Source organism: Bubalus bubalis, chromosome 2 (genome assembly GCF_019923935.1).
Source record: "Bubalus bubalis isolate 160015118507 breed Murrah chromosome 2, NDDB_SH_1, whole genome shotgun sequence".
Taxonomy (NCBI): Eukaryota; Metazoa; Chordata; class Mammalia; order Artiodactyla; family Bovidae; genus Bubalus; species Bubalus bubalis.
The window spans coordinates 82202454-82223068 of record NC_059158.1 but is presented as its reverse complement, the minus strand read 5'-3'; the positions used below and the strand labels follow the sequence as shown (position 1 = coordinate 82223068).

The following is a 20615-nucleotide window of genomic DNA, read 5'->3' as shown; positions in this document are numbered from 1 at the left end:
TCTTTCCCTTCAATAAATTATAGCGATTTTCTTCAGTAGTTCTCTTTTCAATTTTCCCTGGGGTTTATGTAGTTAAAATCAATTCTATTTAAATTTCTCTAAGTTTGTGAAATCTCAGTACGTTTTGCCTGGGTTGAAATATTCCCATTGGTGCCACCTGCTAGTTTGTACAATACATAGCTTTTTCAGAATGGTTTCTTTCACTTAGCAATATGGTTTGTTTTTACTTTTCTTATTTTTATAGGCCTATAGAGATATCCCAAGGTGTTGCTAGTCGCTGAGTGGAAATTAACAAAATAGAAGTCATATTGTCTTGCACAAAGTACAATCGAAACTAGCCCATGCTAGCAAATATTACATCTGGAAGAGGAATAGTTTTTCCTCAATGCTACTTAGGTTTTCAAAACTGTTAATAAGCTCTGAATATTTTCTATATACTTACTACCTATAGTTTCATCCATGGCTTTTTTGCATTTCAACTGCTTATGAAAAATAATTTCGAGGGTCAAGCTAAAGCACGTGATACAGACATGACACAAGCTTCCTAAGTCTCTTAAAATTGGCTTTTTCTTCTGGGACAGATTGTCAATATGGGTATCTAATTATACAACTTTCAGAATAATAGAGAATAAAGTATAGCATGTTTCCCCTATTGCTTGTTTACAGCTCTCAATTATTCATGTTTTTCATCCCATGTGCATCAAATCCTGTTGCAGCAAAGGTCCCCTCCACTCTAATCAGTATGCAACCTTTCCCTCCCTTGAAAGAGATTTTAACCATGTACTCTGCAGCTCCTTTTGCCTGGATTATGGTGTAATGTTAAAGGTTATTCTCACAAAAACAGAAAATACATGCAAACATGATTTTATTTTTTGATGACTTTTATTTTTAGATTCTATTACAATGTGCAGGTCTCAAGTATAACTACAATATAATTTATGACAAACTCAAACATTTTAAGCATTCATATATGTATGAAATTTATAAAGAATTCTATGTAAACAGCATTATTATATTCATGGCTATTCATTTATCTTTATGAAGCAACTCAATTATTTTCCTCAAGAATATAACGTAACAAACCACAGTTATTAAAAGAAATTGGTGGCCTCTATACATAGGTCCTAAACCCAAGCCAGTTACTTGGCCATTCTAATTTAGCTGGCCCACTTTCATCATTCCCATTAACATTTCTCTGGAATTGCTATTTAGAACTGCTTTATTTACATATGCATTTCCTCTTAACTTTTGAATAAAGCTATCAAAATTCTATAAAATCATGCTGAACATTTAGGGTTGAAGTTTTCATCAGTTAGCATTTAGAAACAGCCAACAAGTTACTTACATCTTTTGCAAACTACATAACAGTCAAAAGGTAAAATGAGATTCTCCCATGTTTCTCTCCATTGGATGAATGGATTTGTGTTCAAATCTGTTCCCTGCCACTTTATTCCAATTTAAATTGTACAGTGTAACTGTCATTTTATATCATTAGATTAAATGTGTTCCATGATAGTGTGACTTAAATATTAGCATGACAGTGCTGAGAATGGTATCTTATTATTAGTACCAAACAGTAATCTGTATGAAAAGAGAAGTCTAATTTCCTTTCAAGCTTGTAATATATTAAATGAGCACTTGGTTCCAAAATATTGTTATTGATAAAAAGTTACAATTAGACATTCCTGGGAAAACATATATATATAAAAACTTAACCATGTTACATTAAAAAATTATAGTTCAGCATGAAATGGAAGTGCAACTTTGTAATTCTTTTTTTGAAATGCTTAGAATAAATTGTGTTGAGGAACAAGTTGCTAATTTTTTTTTCACATAAAAGTCAGGCAATGTAAAAACATGAATAGTAAATCACACATAAACCTTCCCACATCTTTTCCCACTATATTTTATAAATATGCAAAGTACAGTTATATGGATTTAAAATGATGAGGATAAACTTCACATTTAAGGTAATATTAATTTCTTAATTTTGTGTATTAAAAAATCTTACAAAGGTAATATATTTTGCATGGTTCTCTAAATTGGTCAAAACCTATTTTCAACAGACTTAGCAGGGAGGTGATACAATGCTCTATATAGTCCAGGAAAACACTGCATGGTATCTTATTTAGTAAATAAAAAAGAGGCCCAAATAATGTAAGATGAATGATTGGTAAAGAATCTTTGGCTCTAGGTTTAATTTCATTCATGCTTTAGGACAAATGTCTAGATGTGATAATCTCCTTCACAAATGCTGTAAAACACATCATAATTTAGAAACATTCTAGGTAGGAAGTTCTGTGGAGATGTCGCTTTCTTTGTTTTTGTCTGTCTTTCTCATTTCTGTGTTTTGATTTTTTTTTTGCCCTTTGCCTTTCATCCTCTATCCATACATCTTCATCTCTATGGGTATGTTTAAATCTCCTTTATTTTTTACTAGCCAAAAGAACAACAAAAATGTTTTAAGCATTAAATATAGAAATACAGTTTATGTTCTTTTTTCATTGAGGAAAGCAAATGAATGAAATATTGTTGTATATATTTGTTTTGAAACCTCCCACAAAATCTTCTAAATAAAATTACTTTCCACTTTTGTAACTCAGTTTTTGCCAGTGCATGAAGAACTCGATAGAAGAATGATCTCATGTTCCTGGAATAAGCTCATAAAAAATGCATTATGGCTATTTGTTTTCAAGCCAGTATTAACAAGTTTTTTTTCTAAACTAGATATATAATCCTTGATAGAAGGACAACAGTGAAAGCAAAATGAATGTGTCCTTGGTAAACTTTAAGCTCAGGGTACATTATTGATGGATACATAATATATCTCATAGTCATAGAATTTTAAGGAGAAAGTGACATCCTCCTCATTTTGTAGATGAAAGAACAAAGGTTCAAGTGGATTACTAGAACCAGTCAGGCAAGCAAGTTGGCAAGAACCTTGGTTGAATGCTATTTCATTCTTACTACACACAAGTTTGTGTTGAAAGCCTGCCATGTAGTACGACTTGAAAGCTTGCCATACACATTCAGGATATTATGCAGGTGAAATGCTAAATACTGTGCCCAAGTCATTATCTGCTCAAACATGTACCAGGATATCAAGTATCTTTCTGCATATCTGGAAGCACTCCACTGAAGACAGTATCAGCTTTGCTTTCAAGTACTTAAAATAATTTTTCATGTTTCATGATTATCGAATGAACAAACAAAGATATAGAAAAAGGCAGTCCATGAAACACAATATTCTAAAGGTAACTCTTATCCTAATCGGTATATGCATCGTGATAAACAAAAAGCATTGGTAGAACTGACCAGCCTACATGTCCCCTGGCCTTTAGTGGGCACATAAATTGGTTTTCATGTAACATGAATAAATTTAAGCACCTCAAAATATAGAATGACCTCTGTACATGGATAAAAGAGTCTTGCCCCCTAATAACAAGATAACAAGATGTTTTAACTGAACATTCATTACTGGTGCCTTCTATCAGAGCACTACATTGAAAAGTCAAGGCAAAATACTTTTGTAGATATCCAAATGTTAGGTATTGGCGTGTGTGTGCACGCACACATGCCTACATGCATGGGAAACATCAATGTTTACAATCCTGTGAAAAGATGACAAGGCAGATGTGAATATTTTCTACATGTTTTTCTGATTTATTGAAAGTAAATAAAATTAAATCACCTCTGTTTGCTGTAATCAATAATTCCTGTACACTTACTCTTAACAATTCTTAGAGATACATTTACCAATGTAAAAATAGCCATCTGCTAATGCTGCCCACCTATGTCAGAGAATCAGAGCTAGCAAATGCACTGACTTTGAGAATAAATTGATAAAAAGAGATTTGGCATAGACCTCCTCAAAAGAGTCTTATTAACACAAATATATCACCTTCACAGGCTGTAAACAATATATCAAAAATGAAGCTCTATTTTTTGCCTTCCTTGCCATCTTTCCCTTTGTCTTCCTTTTCTGTTTTGTCTTTTTCATATTTCTCTCTGTCTGGTTTTGTTACACTATCATAAGAAGGTGGAGAGACAGTGGATGGAGTTGCATCTGTTTTTTCTGGACTTGAGTTCTCATTAACATTATCAAAAACCATATCTTCTTTATTGGGCAAATCATCATCTCTGTCACCATCTTTGATGTATATACTTGATATATTTTTGACATTTTGCCGTAAGCGGTAACGTCTGTAAGCACGCTGAATGACTGTAGCAGACACATCCTCTTGCTTTCTTTTTAGTGTAGTTGTGATGGGCTCATAAGACACCTTAGAGGGATTTGCAGACATGAACCTTTCTTCCATCTGTGAACGAAGAGAGTCCATCTCTCCACCTTCCCCCAAAACACGCTTTGTAAAAGCAAATAAGATGTCAAGGCAGTGGATCCTGTCCCCACTGACCATGGGCAGGTCCATGGCAATGAGCTGGACTTTGTTTGGTTTTGCTATGAGAAGAGGAGGATCCAGGGCAGCTGCAAAATCAGAGAGTTTGCTATATTCTATAAATTGGGTCGCGTCTGGATCAAACTTCTCCCAAACCTCATAGAACATCTCAAAGTCGTCCTCACTCAGGGGCTCAGTACTTTCTTCAGTAGCAACACTGAAGTTCTCCAGGATGACAGCAATGTACATGTTCACCACGACCAGAAATGATATGATGATGTAACTGACGAAATAGAATATCCCAACAGATGGGTTCCCACAGTCTCCTTCAACTGAGCTTCCAGGATGAACTTTTTTGGGGTCACAGTCCGGTGGTTTACTGTTGAGGATAGGTGCCAGCAATCCATCCCAGCCAGCAGAGGTAGTAATCTGGAACAGGCAGATCATGCTGTTGGCGAAGGTCTCAAAGTTGAACATGTCATTAATTCCAGCTTCCTTTTTAACATAGGCAAAATTGGACATTCCAAAGATGGCATAGATGAACATGACCAGGAAGAGCAGGAGGCCAATGTTAAACAGCGCAGGAAGGGACATCATCAAAGCAAAGAGCAGCGTGCGGATCCCCTTAGCCCCTTTGATCAGACGCAGGATTCGGCCAATCCTGGCAAGACGAATCACTCGGAATAGGGTAGGGGACACAAAATACCTTTCTATCAAATCTGCCAGAAACATACCTGGTGAAGAGTGAAGGAGTAAATGGTAAATATTTAAATATCTATGCTACAGAAAATTATGACTCTAAATAGTTTTATGTGCCATTTTATCTCTTGTGATTTCAGGATTTTCATTTTATATTGAAGACAGTATTATAACCATCCAAGGACTGAGCAATCCCACAGTAAAATGGCTAGCCTTAACCATTGTGACTTTTTTTTCTACTTTAGTAGGTTTGTGAACCTTATATTTTTTTCATGCACAGTTTTTTAATTTGTAAGGGTAGAAAAATTAAAGTCACATAGTAAAATGCTAAAAAGAAAATATAAATCACCTGAAATATCAACCAACCATTAACTGCTGTTAATATTTTGTTTAGGATCACTCCATTTTTCTATGCAAGCACACAAACATATACAAATGTAAGCATGATAATAGAAGGGTTTTTTGTCATCTGTTTTAGTTATTTCGTCATATGTTATGGAGGTATTTCCATATAAATGACAACAGAACAATTCTCTATAGTTGTATAATGTTCTGTCAAAGTCACCATATATTGAAGAATTTTATGCTGTTTCCAATTGTTTTGACTGAAATGAATATCTAAGCAGGAGTATTTTTTGCATGAGCATTTTTTGATAATAATAGAAGGTAGGTGAAACAGTATATTTAAATCTTTGTTATATATTGCAAATCGACCTCCAAAAAGTTTGTAGAAACTAACTTTCCTAATGATAGTCTGTGAAAGTGCTCCCACTTCACATGCTCACCAGTGCTGTTTTCTTCTTCATAATTTTACCAAAAATATCTCTGTGATGTTTGAAACATCTTAGTATTGTGGCAGTTTTTTGGGGAAAAATAATCCACATTTTCTTAATTTATTGAACATTTTCTATGCTTGTTGACTATTTTCAACTTTCTCCTTTTGGCCTAGTCTAGTTTTTTGAATATTTTTCTGTTGGGAGATTTACTTCTTATTGACTTATGAGGAAAATTTTTTTTTTGTGGTTCCTTTTTTTTTAATTTAAATTTACTTATTTTAATTGGAGGCTAATTATTTTACAATATTGTATTGGTTTTGCCATATATCAACATGAATCCGCCATGGGTGTACACGTGTTCACAAGTACTAATCCTTTGTTAGCCATAAATGTTACATTAACAATTTCCTTGTTTTTAACATGTTTTTCAACTATTTTTTCTTTTAATTTGGTGGCGGTAGTGATTTTTCCTCCATAGAATAAATATTTTGATTTTTATGTGGTCATATCTATTATTTTGTCTCAAGGGAGTTGTTTGTCATGAATAGAAAGGACTATTCAAGCTCATGGTTATAAATCTATTTCCACTAGAATACATTTTTACATATCAATTAATCTTGATCCACGAGATCTTTTAACTGAGTAACTTAGTAATTCTCTATATATTGAAGCTTAAATTAGGATTATTTATTTGAATCTATTACTTCATCAATGTAATAACAATCTTTAATATCTGGCAATGTAAGTCACACCTCATTACTCTAATTTTTCTTCCAGATGAATTTTAGAATCATTTAGATTTATGTTGCCAATTTATTATCCCACTCATATTTTCACTGGGATAACACTGGATTTAGTATTTAAACTTTCTTTTGTTTCTGTTAGTTTTCCTCATAGAAGTCTTATACATTTCTTATTACAGTTATTTCTAGGTATTTTTCTTTATTTTTATTGGAATCATGAATCAGATTTCCTTAGATATATTTTCTAATCTTTTGGTCCACATAAACAATTATTAACATTGGTTCATGGTTCATGCAATTTAAAATCTGCACCTTCTGAACTCTGCTGCTTCTGCTGCTGCTGCTGCTAAGTCACTTCAGTTGTGTCCGACTCTGTGCGACCCCATAGGTGGCAGCCCACCAGGCTCCCCCGTCCCTGGGATTCTCCAGGCAAGAACACTGGAGTGGGTTGCCATTTCCTTCTCCAATGCATGAAAGTGAAAAGTAAAAGTGAAGTCGCTTAGTCATGTCTGACTCTTCGCGACCCCATGGACTGCAGCCCACCAGGTTTCTCTGCCCATGGGATTTTCCAGGCAAGAGTACTGGAGTGGGGTGCCATTGCCTTCTCTATTTGAACTCTAATTGAATCCATTTTATTGGTTGATTCTCTTGCATTTTTAGAATACCACAGTAAGATGTGAAACTGATCATTTGTTCCATTGTTTAAAGATATGTACCTCTCTGTTTTCTTATCTAATTGGATCAGCCAACACTGTTACAAAGAGAAGTGAGAGAGGGATATTCCTTTCTTCTTTCTAAGTTAATTGGAATGCTTCCTCTCTTTGCTTGCTGTTAATGTGTGATTCCTACCTAAATTTTAATTTTTCTTTTATTTTTTTCAAAAATTGATTTTGAATGTCTATTCTAAGTTGCAGTACTCAATATGGCAGTTTTAGGTTATAGTACTTTCAACCTTTCTTAGTCTCCTTGTTTCAGCATCTCTAAGTGAGTTTGTATTAAATAATCTCCATAATCTCTTCCTGTCTAAAATTTATAATTATAAAAATAAATGCAAACCTAAACTACTGGGTAAGGCATGTACAAATAATGAAAAACAAGATGACAGGAAAACAGCTATGGTAATGAAACAAGAGGAAGTATAAAATCAAATATTGTGATTCACAGACATGACTGCGGTTGGTTGAAAATGATTACAGACTTGACAAGTATGAAGCCGTAAGAAATGAAGCAGGCATTTCTTCATACCTTAACTTCACTTTGATTTCAGGGAGAATTTTCAATCACCAATATTCTGGCTAGTTATATTATCATTAATCAAGGGATAGTTCTCATATATGCAAAAACTAGAAATGATTTCAGATTCTACATTTAGATTTATATTGCCAGTTTACATTGGTCTAAGACACACCTATCTACTGACACACTTGCTACGTTTGTGAAGGGTATTCTGGAAGTCAAACATCAAGGGGTGTTATGTGCTTCCAACAAATAGAAAATGTATCCTTCAGGCTCATAACTTGAACCTAGGAATTCTGACGCAGATGTTTTTGTTTAGTTTTGCTTTAAAGGTTACTTCATTTTTTTCAGTGTTATTCAAAAGTAGGTTTCTATTCATGAATTCAGAAACTTCTCTGAATATGTGTGATGTTTAGTTTGATTCAGAATTAAAATCTGATTAATAAATGGTCTTACCTACAATGGAGAGAATTACAACCACAAAATCAAAGATGTTCCAGCCTATAGTGAAGTAGTAGCATCTGAGGGAGATCAGTTTCAGCACACATTCTCCAGAGAACAGGATAATAAAAACCACATTGATCCAATTTAAAACTTCAGTCATGTAGGCACTTTGTCCCTCTTTTTCTACCATCATGGTTACCATGTTGAGGCAGATCAGAACCATGATGGCTATATCAAAAGCTTGGTTTGTTACTAGGTCAAAGATACATCCTTGGAATTTGTTCTGCAAAGAAACAAAAATGATAGGAAATTGTACAGTAAATTTTCAAAGTAGTATCCATAAATGATTACATTAACAAAACAAATTTTAAAGGTATCTGTCTTTAAAACTTGCATAAATTATCCTTGGTTATAAGTTCTTGCTTTGTTTAAGGAATATGATTAATGGGCTAGATCTAAGTCAGAGTACATGACAACTTGTTGTTGACTTTCAGTATACCAATTCTTCAATTAACCTTGTAAACTAACATTTGCTTTTGAGCATATCCACCCTAGTATGTCATACAGGAATTGCCAGGATCACAAGGTAATTTTTTTACTAAGAAACTCTCAGAGGAAAAAAAAAAAAAGAAAACAAAATCTCAGTTCCATTACCTAGAGTGTTTCAAGGTAATAAAATGACATCTCTAAATTTCTACTTTGTCACCTTATTTTGACTAATGTGTTGGGCATTGTCTTACACTGGTATTACTGCTATAATATCAGAGATCTATACTTTCCTGTCTCTTCCATGTATAGAATATATACTTCCAAACATATCCATATTTAACATATCACTTTTCTTATCAATCTCACTGAACAGTACTGTGCTTTTCATGAAACTCAATTTCAAAATCACTTTATTGGTTACATAAGCAAGTTTTAAGACACTCTATCAAGATCAAGTAGGGTACTGAGAAAATTAAATACTAGAGCTTTAAATTCATAGATTATGGTTCTGTAGGTCTGGATGAAACCTGGCCATGTGTCCATTTAAAAGTGCTGGATAATCCTCATGTAGGCAGCTGGTACTAAACATATTCCCATTTTTAGGATGCTCTGTCTTCAGCCACAACTTTGGTCTACAGTGTTATACAAAACAGAAATTGAGGTACATAAAATGCATTTAAATTTATTTTAACTGTTAGAGGAATGCAAACTATTTAACTGCTAAGACTCACTATTTACACCTGAGCCTATTCTGGTCTTTGATCTTATAGCAGGATAAAGTTTAGATTCATGACCAGTCTGACTGCTTCCCTGGTGTTCTGTCTGTTGTAATATCAAAGGTCTACAAGGTTGGTTTCACCTGACTGAAGACAGCTATCGCTACATGCTATGACTACATCATAATGTCATCAAGATAATCAAATTTCAGTCAAAAGTACATTTTATTTTGATTCTCTATAGACCATTTGTACTAATAGTAAGATGTATAACTAATGTAGAGGTAAAAGCATATATAATTATTTTTTCATTTTTATAGAAAAGGAAAATATATGAAAGACTATTAAGAGCTGTGATAGTATTCAAAATACATATATTCAGTTTTATAAGGACTTTTCATTAAAATGTTAAAATTATACATTCATGTTTAAGAAATAATTATATATTAAAGATGAATTAAAATAATTTTAAAATTTACATGCTAAATATAATATTTTTTACCCCTGGCCGAGGTATTGGCTTTTGTGGTTTCTTAGATCCCAGCTTTTTCATTGCATTATAATATTTCTTCTGTTCTTCTGTCATAAAGATATCTTGACCTCCAAGGTAAAGAAATAAAAATAAATCTAGTTAAAACCAGAATCATTTTCCAGATATTTCTTCAGGTGATTATTCAGGTTAAAAATGTATTCATACAGAAATGAAATGTGTTTTCACTTCAGTAGCACATATATTGGAGAAGGCAATGCACCCCACTCTAGCACTCTTGCCTGGAAAATCCCATGGATAGAGGAGCCTGGTGGGCCGCAGTCCATGGGGTTGCTAAGAGTCGGACACGACTGAGCGACTTCACTTTCACTTTTCACTTTCATGCATTGGAGAAGGAAATGGCAACCCACTCCAGTGTTCTTGCCTGGAGAATCCCAGGGACGGGGGAGCCTTGTGGGCTGCCATTCATGGGGTTGCACAGAGTCGGACACAACTGAAGCGACTTAGCAGCACATATATTAAAATTGGAACCATATAGAGATTAGTATGGCTCTTGAAAAGTATTCCATACTTCTGGTGACAGATGGTGACACATGTAACTAAAGTTTTATGGTAATCATTTCACAACGTATGCAAATACTGAATCCTTATATTGTACGTGCTGTGTGCTAAGTCACTTTAGTTGTGTCTGACTCTGTGCGACCCTATGGACTGCAGCCTGCCAGGCTTCTCTGTCTATGGGATTTTCCATGCAAGAAAACTGGAGCTGGTTGCCATTTCCTCTTTCAGGGAATCTTCCCAACCCAGGATCTAACCAGCATCTGTTATGTCTCCTGCATTAACAGGCAGGTCCTTTACCACTAGTACCACCTGGGAAGCTAATATATTATTATATGTTAATTACACCTTAATAAAATGAAATATATCTTATTATGTGCAAGGTAGCTATAAATCAAATCTATCTTAAAGGATTACCTACACGTAGGGACATGACTCTCTGTATGTAATGTAATATGCATAATATATAAAATATATGGATTATGTGAAATAATAATTGGCTCACTTATTTTTTAGTAGCCTAACTTGTTTTGTCTTAAATGATATGCTGGTATCTCATTTTATCTGCTACTTGTCTCATCAGGCATTTCATTGTTAAATAACAAATATATCAGGAAGAGTGATAAGAAACAAAAGTAAGTAATAATAAGTTGGCTAATGTTTACTTATTAGCCATACTGACTCATAAATAGTAGGGGCAAAAAGTAATAATATTTTTGTATTCACTTGCATTCATTTTATTATACCATATTCCTTTAGCATAAAAATGAATATACTATATATGTTATTATAACACATTGATAAATAGTGTACACACACAAATATATTTGGTATACACATAGTACATTTATTTACTTATTTACTAAAAAAAACTTTCATTATCTCTTTAATTCCAAATAAAGGAATTTCAACATAAGCACTTTATTGGGTATAAACAATATACATAATAGAGTTTTAGATGTTGAGAAAATTATCAGTACTCTAGGGTTTCTGACTTGAAGGACTTTCTAATTGAATATACAACATTTAAGATTCAACAGTAAATAAACTAACATCTAAATAAAGTTTTTGATCCTTTCTTCACTGTGGAAGTCTAAATCTCACACAGGAGACTTAGAAGCTTTGCCTATTCTTTTAAACTCTGTTGATTTCTTAAAATTATCTACAATTTATACAGATTCATGCACATTCCTCATTGACCTGAAATATAAACTTTTAGTTATGGCATAAATTAGCACAATCCATGTAATTAGGAATTTGGGGGGAAATTTATAGTTCTGAAATCTTTCCTTTACTTGTAGGGTCCTAGAGTTAAAGGTGATCTGGATATGGTTTCCCTTTGGTTTTCTTGGATTGTATTTTCTTATCTATCAAATACCTAATGAAAACCAGTCTTCCCTTTCTGTCTTATGTGTTTTAATTTACGTCTCCTCTAATTGATACGCAGTCTTTGTGTAACTTTGGTATTCATCTGATCTACTGATGTACAAGAGAGAACTTTCAAGATAATGTCAAGAGAAACCTAAACCCTTCACCATCTAGTGATGAGGGTTGAAAGTGAGTACATGCTAAGTTGCTTCAGTCATGTCCAACTCTTTGTGACCCTGTAAACTGTAGTCCGCCAGGCTCCTCTCTTCATGGGATTCTCCAGGCAAGAATACTGGAGTGGATTGCCATGCCCTCTTCCAGGGGATCTTCCTGACCAAAGGATCGAACCCATGTATCTTATGTCTCCTACAATGGCAGGCGAGCTCTTTACCACTAGCACCACCTCGGAAGCCCGAGGGTTGAATATCAGAGGCTATTAATAACTTATAATTACATGTCTTATCTATCGTTGATGATACCCTGGTTGTCAGTATAATGAAGAGTGGGATGAAGCTAAGAGGAGATTACAAAACACTCCAGTAGAGAAACTTGTGTTGTCATTTTAATTAACCATAGCTTATAAAGACCTTGTGAAATGCATCCCTTTAAAACCTAGGTGGCAGACATTCTGTAAGTCAGGCTGGTCTTTACATGTTATGTCAAAGATGTATTACATAGCAGTTAAAATCAAATCCCTTATGATTATACAGTGGAAGTGACAAATAGATTTAAGGGACTAGATCTGATAGAGTGCCTGATGAACTATGGACAGAGGTTTGTGACATTGTACAGGAGAGAGGGATCAAGACCATCCCCAGGAAAAAGAAATGCAAAAAAGCAAAATGGCTGTCTGAGGAGGCCTTACAAATAGCTGAGAAAAGAAGAGAAGCAAAAAGCAAAGGAGAAAAGGAAAGATATACCCATTTGAACGAAGAGTTAAAAAGAATGGCAAGGAGAGATAAGAAAGCTGTTCTCAGCAATCAATGCAAAGAAATAGAGGAAAACAATAGAATGGGAAAGACTAGAGATCTCTTCAAGAAAATTAGAGATACCAAGGGAACATTTCAGGCACAGATGGGCTCGATAAAGGACAGAAATGGTATGGACCTAACAGAAGCAGAAGATATTAAGAAGAGGTGGCAAGAATACACAGAACTGTACAAAAAAGATCTTCACTACCAAGATAATCACGATGGTGTGATCACTCACCTAGAGCCAGACATCCTGGAATGTGAAGTCAAGTGGGCCTTAGAAAGCATCACTACAAACAAAGCTAGTGGAGGTGATGGAATTCTAGTTGAGCTCTTTCAAATCCTGAAAGATGATGCTGTGCAAGTGCTGCACTCAATATGCCAGCACATTTGGAAAACTCAGCAGTGGCCACAGGACTGGAAAAGGTCAGTTTTCATTCCAATCCCAAAGAAAGGCAATGCCAAAGAATGCTCAAACTACCGCACAATTGCACTCATCTCACATGCTAGTAAAGTAATGCTCAAAATTCTCCAAGCCAGGCTTCAGCAATACATGAACTGTGAAATTCCAGATGTTCAAGCTGGTTTTAGAAAAGGCAGAGTAACCAGAGATCAAATTGCCAACATCCGCTGGATCATCGAAAAAGCAAGAGAGTTCCAGAAAAACATCTACTTCTGCTTTGACTATGCCAAAGCCTTTGCCTGTGTAGATCACAACAAACTGTGGAAAATTCTGAAAGAGATGGGAATACCAGACCACCTGATCTGCCTCTTGAGAAACCTGTATGCAGGTCAGGAAGCAACAGTTAGAACTGGACATGGAACAACAGACTGGTTCCAAATAGGGAAAGGAGTATGTCAAGGCTGTATATTGTCACCCTGCTTATTTAACTTATATGCAGAGTACATCATGAGAAACGCTGGGCTGGATGAAGCACAAGCTGGAATCAAGATTGCCGGGAGAAATATCAATAACCTCAGATATGCAAATGACACCACCCTTATAGCAGAAAGTGAAGAAGAACTAAAGAGCCTCTTGATGAAAGTGAAAGAGGAGAGTGAAAAAGTTGGCTTAAAGCTCAACATTCAGAAAACGAAGATTATGGCATCTGGTCCCATCACTTCACGGCAAATAGATGGGGAAACAGTAGAAACAGTGGCAGACTTTATTTTTGGGGGCTCCAAAATCACTGCAGATGGTGACTGCAGCCACGAAATTAAGACGCTTACTCTTTGGAAGGAAAGTTGTGACCAACCTAGATCGCATATTAAGAAGCAGAGACATTACTTTGCCAACAAAGGTCAGTCTAGTCAAGGCTATGGTTTTTCCAGTAGTTATGTATGGATGTGAGAGTTAGAATATAAAGAAAGCTGAGCGCAGAATTGATGCTTTTGAACTGTGGTGTTGGAGAAGACTCTTGAGAGTCCCTTGGACTGCAAGGAGATCCAACCAGTCCATCCTAAAGGAGACCAGCCCTGGGTGTTCACTGGAAGGACTGATGTTGAAGCTGAAACTCCAATACTTTGGCCACCTGATGTGAAGAGCTGACTCATTTGAAAAGACCCTAATGCTGGGACAGATTGAGGGCAGGAGGAGAAGGGGACGACAGAGGCTGAGATGGTGAATGGCATCAGTGACTCAATGGACATGAGTTTGGGTGGGCTCCGTGGGTTGGTGTTGGACAGGGAGGCCTGGTGTGCTGTGGTTCATCGGGTCGCAAAGAGTTGGACACGACTGAGCAATTGAACTGAACTGAACTGAACTGAAGGTTGAATAATCTCACACTACAAGAGTAATTACTTCACTGGTTTGTTGTGAGGATCAATTAAGATACTGCATTCCAAACATTCAATAATTATTTATAATTCCTGTGGTTGTTATTAACCTTCCAAATAAGGTTACTGTTACTGAAAAGGGTTGATGTTACTTAGAATTTACTTACATGTACCAAGGTCTGTACTAGTCATTTGTGTAAATACATTGCATACATTTCCCTTTTATAACCTGAACTCATTAATAACTTAAGTTCAAATTTTAGAAGTATATTTTCTGATGAACTATTAAAACCCAATTATCACATAGATTTGTTAAAGATAAAAACAGTATTTATAAGACTTAAGGACTAGTTTCAAAGACTAGTTTGAAAAACTAGTAAAGTGGGGTTGGCTATTAGAAAGAGGTATGGGTATTTGGTGGGCGTCCCAGGTGGCTCAGCGGTAAAGAATTTGCCTGCCAAGTGGGAGATGCAGGTTCGATCCCTGAGTTGGGAAGATCCCCTGGAGAAGGGAATAGCAACCCACTCCAGTATTCTTGCCTGGAAAATTCCATAGACAGAAGAACCTGGTGAGCTACAGTCCATGGGGTTGCAAAGAGTTGGACATGACTGATCAACTAACACTTTGACTTTCACACCAAACCGAGATCAAAGTGTTGAAGTTAAAAAGCACTAAGAGGCCACATTTCATTTTGGATGGGCTTTGCACTCAAACAGAACTTTGGATCCTGACTGCCAATGACCTAGTTCTTGATTTGAAACAAGCTGTTTACTCTTTATAGGCCTCGGTTTATACATACGTATAAAGGTACCACTTTCATTTGCTTGTTCTATGGATTAGATGAATTCATACACACTTTGTATAGCACAGTAGGCCTCCTACGTAGTAGGTTATTAACTGAAGACAGGTTGTTCCTGTCTTCTTTCATTCTCCAAGTAGGTTGGAAAGAAACTGTAAACTTATTCAGAAAGGGGCAAAAGATAAAAAGCATGTTTCAAATGCAAATGAAACACGGGAAGAATGGTAGGGGATAACAGGAGCTGTCAGGGTTTTGAAATTAGTAATTTTGCCTGATGCTACTGGGAATGGTGTCTATTCATCCCATCTTCCGGCAGTGGCAATTCTTGTTGTAAGAATAATATTTAAAAGCAAGGGGACTAAAGCAGTAAGGGCTGTGGCTGTTCTGTCATGGTCATACCGCTCTTTCTAGATACACGTATAATTCATCCTCTATAGGAAATGCTGCAGAACTATATGTGTGTGCTTATATATCACAGGTACACATATATAATAACCAAAGTAGGAAAAATAACTACATTGGAAATGAAGGTATAATTTATATTTTTTCAAGATTATTATTTATTTAAGATTCTCTGCCTAAAGGCATGAATATATGATAATACTAACTTTGACTGTCAGATCTAAAATGTTAGAATGGAACAAGGAATTTAAAAAATTCTTTGAAAAATAAACACCTGTATTCAGAATGTAAGCATAAGCAACACAATATTGACTACATTTTCCTTCACCCATGAACAGTCAATCATATCATGAATGACAATTCATTGCAAGTACATCTGTCTTTTCTTAGATACTAAGCCAGTACCTGAAATCACTTCCTCTTGTTATTCTATACCTCATCCTTCTACAGTCTCTTCCTGTGGGTGGTGCTACAGCCACAGTAACTCAGTTTACTTTGAGAAAACTGAGACTTCATAGACAATTTTTTCTCCTGCAAACCACAAACAATACTGTAGATCCTACCCTCTAAAATCTCTTAATTGAATGTATCACCTATTCTCTAGTGGGCTTCCCAGGTGGCACTAGTGGTAAAGAACCCTCCTGCCAATGCAGGAGACATGACACGGGATTCTACCCCTGGGTTGGGAAGATCTCCTGGAGAAGGGTACGGCGACTCACTCCAGTACCCTTGCCTGGAGAATCACATGGACAGCACAGCCTGGTGGCTATGGTCCACAGGGACGCAGAGTCGGACATGACTGAAGCGACTTAGCACTCACACACACATGTTCTCTAGTGCTGCAAATGACTAATTTGGAAAATGAAGTGTGGTCTGCTGCTGCTGCGGCTAAGTCACTTCAGTCATGTCCGACTCTGAGGCTCCCCCGTCCCTGGGATTCTCCAGGCAAGAACACTGGAGTCGGTTGCCATTTCCTTCTCCAATGCATGAAACTGAAAAGTGAAAGTGAAGTGGCTCAGTCGTGTCCGACTCTGTGCGACCCCATGGACTGCAGTCCACCAGGCTCCTCCACCCATGGGATTTTCCAGGCAAGAGTACTGGAGTGGAGTGCCATTACCTTCTCCGAAGTGTGGTCTAGGTAGCAGGTAAAGGAGAGTCTAACCTAGTCTTTGGGCTCTTACATTCTCGGCATCACTGATAGATTAATTTTTTAAATTAAAGCTGGATTTTATAAATTCTGGGAAAAGAGACCTCAGAGTTGGATCTATGATGCAGCTACTTCTGAGCTATCCAATCATGTGCAAGGCACATAACCCCTCTGAGAGGTGAAATGGGGATACTATGCCCTCTACACTTACAGAATGTGATGAAGATTACTGTGTAAAGTACTTTACACAGGATCAGACATGTCATCAAATCTTAATAGATGTGTATGTCCTGCTTGTATGTTCTTCCTTAATACTTCAATGACATCAGCTCCTATTGAAAAATATCTAATATGGCTTTTCAGATCTGTGCTCAAGCAAATCAAGACCTCTTGCTATTTCTTTTCTCAAAACTACATCCCAACTGGATGGACTGGTATTTTGCCTGGATTGCTGCCTCCTTTATCATCACTGTGCATGTGCTCAGACATATCTCTGACCTGCTGTGGACTACTTATCCTTTTGCCTCCCCGTTGCTATGTGTCTCTTCATCCATCTTCCAAGGCCTGCTCAATTGTCACATACATCATAAAAATGTTTTAGCTGTATCTAGCTTTCTTCTAACTGCCTATTTATATTTCTTGTTAACTTCTTATTGCATTTATAACTATATCATATTAAAGTATTTGGGGGGTAGAAAGGGGCCTAAATAATATACAAAGTATATAAGATCAACTGCTGCTGCTGCTGCTGCTAAGTCACTTCAGTTGTGTCCGACTCTGTGTGACCCCATAGACAGCAGCCCACCAGGCTCCCCCGTCCCTGGGATTCTCCAGGCAAGAACACTGGAGTGGGTTGCCATTTCCTTCTCCAATGCATGAAAGTGAAAAGTGAAGGTGAAGTCGCTTAGTCATGTCCGACCCTCAGCGACCCCATGGACTGCAGCCTACCAGGCTCCTCTGTCCATGGGATTTTCCAGGCAGGAGTACTGGAGTAGGGTGCCATTGCCTTCTCCGATAAGATCAACTACTGACTATTAAAACCCTATCACATACCAGGTGCATAATTTTGGTAAATCACTCAAAATCTCTGTGCCTTTTCTCATTTATAAGACAAAGTCTATAACAATAATCCCTCTTATGGCTCAGAACAGAATATAGGAACTATTTATGAAAAGCATTTTGAATAAATAATTAGTGCACTGAGTTTTCTTAATCAAGTCTCCACAGGGAACACTGGGGGAAAAAAACCTGAATAGTTGATGTATTGCTTAAAAATAATTAGGACTTTGTGGTCATTTAGTCACTAAGTTGTGTCTAGGTCTTGTGACCCCATGGAATGTAGCCCGTCAGGCTCCTCTGTCCATGGGATTCTCCAGGCAAGAATGCTGGAGTCGGGTGCCATTTCCATCTCCAGGGGATCTTCTTGACTTAGGAATCGAACCCAGGTCTCAGGTATTGCAGGATGATTATTTTCTGTGCAGAGATGAATGAGATTAAGCATATCCATCACTAGATACTAAAAACTACTTGGAAAATTAATGAAATTCTAATGAAGTAATTGACATTACATTTCACATTATATTTTTTTGAAAAATAATGTTCATGTCTTTCAGGGCAATGACAAAAACTTGAAATACTTATCTTCTTTTTCTGTTGGTTGAAATTATCTATGATGACACCAATGAACAAGTTCAAAGTGAAGAATGACCCGAAGATGATGAAGATGACAAAATAAATATACATGTAGAGGCTGTATTCATAAATGGGCTGCTTGTCTACCTACGGAATTAACAGAAGTTAACGGTATGTTGACAATAAATTCATCATTTTCTTTCTCACATGCTCTGACAAGGAAATTCAAATAGTGCAATCCTAGGTAAACGTAGTTTTACAGAAGCCATAGTGTTGTCAAAGTTCAACATAATCATTCTTAAACATTTATTCAATACTAAATATAATTTTCAAATAACTACAAAGGGCTTATCCACTTTCTTGGATTATAGGACAATGTAGTAAGTAAATTACAATCCGTGTTATTTGTTTCCAGAAAAAACATAAAAGAGATGATATCATGTTTATATAAATTTTGCGTTTTTAAATTTGATTATAGAAATATCTTCACTAGCTTTTGTGATAATATAAATAGTCAGTAGTTTTCAAAATTCCTTAGTGTGAGACTTATTTCACATTAACTCTTCCAAGGCACTTTAAAATATAAAAGCAGTAAAACTGATAAATAAAACATGTTATTTCATTTTTATTTTGATAAATATTTACTGAACACATTACTGCCAGGCTGAGCTAAGTTCTCTATTTACATTTTCTAGCTGGATCCAGAGAACAGCCCCATGAGGTGGTGGTGAATTATTTTCTTTTTATAGATCAATAAACAGGCTCAGAGAGATAAAGTGGCTTGCTGCAAGTCAGATGCAAGCTTGTCTGATACAGCAGAGTCACAGAATTTAAGTCAAGCTCTGTTTCCAAATGCCACACAGGTAACCGAGGCAACTACCAGGTGGATTTTCTTCAGTGTGTGTGCCCGTAGCAGGAGCTTCTTGGAGCTGCTGTTTGAAAACAGCCTAACTAAACAAAGAAGCTTTGCAAAATTGTAGAGTTCGGTGTTATGTTTACCAATACTTACGTTAACAGAATCAACTGCTGCATACATAATATCCATCCATCCCTTAAATGTTGCCTGTAAATATAACATTGATAGAATCTGAATGTAAAGCTCATAGTCTAAAATAGCCATAAAGTAAGTGTATTTAATATTACAACATTTAAGTAATATTAAGTTAGTGAACTATACAGTCATCCCTTGGTACTTGCAGGGGGGACTGGTTCCAGGGTACTCCCTGAAGATACCAAAATCTGCCCATGCTCAAGCCCTTGCATCCTGTAGATGCAAAGCCATGGATAAAGAGAGCCTATTATATTTCAAGATATCAACTTAACATAAAGATGCTGTGTCAAGAAGAAAAAGAGGCGGGGCACATTGCCAAGTCACGTTCTAAATCTCAGTCCTAGTGGAGGAGGAAATGGCAACCCACTCCAGTGTTCTTGCCTGGAGAATCCCAGGGACGGGGGAGCCTAGTGGGCTGCCGTCTATGGGGTTGCACAGAGTTGGACACGACTGAAGTGACTTAGCAGCAGCAGTGAATTTCCAGGTCGTTAGAACTGCCTGTGAGTTTTGTACCTGAACTTTTATTTTTCCAGAGGGGGTGGAGAGTTTTACAACTAAGGAAAGAAGCAATTTTTCTCCATATCTTAAGGACTTTCTGTACCAGTGGCAAGTCCTTCTGATTTCCTTGTAGTGTGAAAGCAGTAGTCCAAAAAATGACTATTCATATTTGGAGCAATTCAGAAGGCACGATGGCAGGGGGTCAGGGGACTCTGAAAAGGTGATGATGGATTTATCGCCTGTAGATCAGTGCAATAGAGCCCATGCTTCTTAACTCATGTTTATAGGCACATGTTCTAAGAAAGACCACTTCTGTTTTTTAAGTCACACGGTACTTTATTTTAGTTAATAGCTATATGATAATGACAGGTCCTCCATCCAATGTGCACTAAAATATCAAGCATTCATAAAATGAGTCACTTA

The 20615-nt window shown here is 36.4% G+C and overlaps 1 protein-coding gene across 4 annotated transcripts in view; it reads right to left on the bottom strand.

Moving 5' to 3' along the window:
- Positions 1-863: 863 nt before the first annotated feature.
- SCN9A (sodium voltage-gated channel alpha subunit 9) overlaps positions 864-20615 on the bottom strand; it is a 168395-nt gene continuing 148643 nt past the window's right edge. For all 4 annotated transcript variants that reach the window (XM_044934418.2, XM_025275646.3, XM_044934416.2 and 1 more), the window contains exons 23-27: positions 19653-19706; positions 18653-18790; positions 10003-10107; positions 8308-8578; positions 864-5131 (exon numbers count right to left, since the gene is read on the bottom strand). In XM_044934418.2, coding sequence (XP_044790353.2) covers positions 3939-5131; positions 8308-8578; positions 10003-10107; positions 18653-18790; positions 19653-19706 — 1761 coding nt within the window. In that variant the 3' untranslated portion in view covers positions 864-3938. The remainder of the gene's footprint in view (positions 5132-8307; positions 8579-10002; positions 10108-18652; positions 18791-19652; positions 19707-20615) is intronic.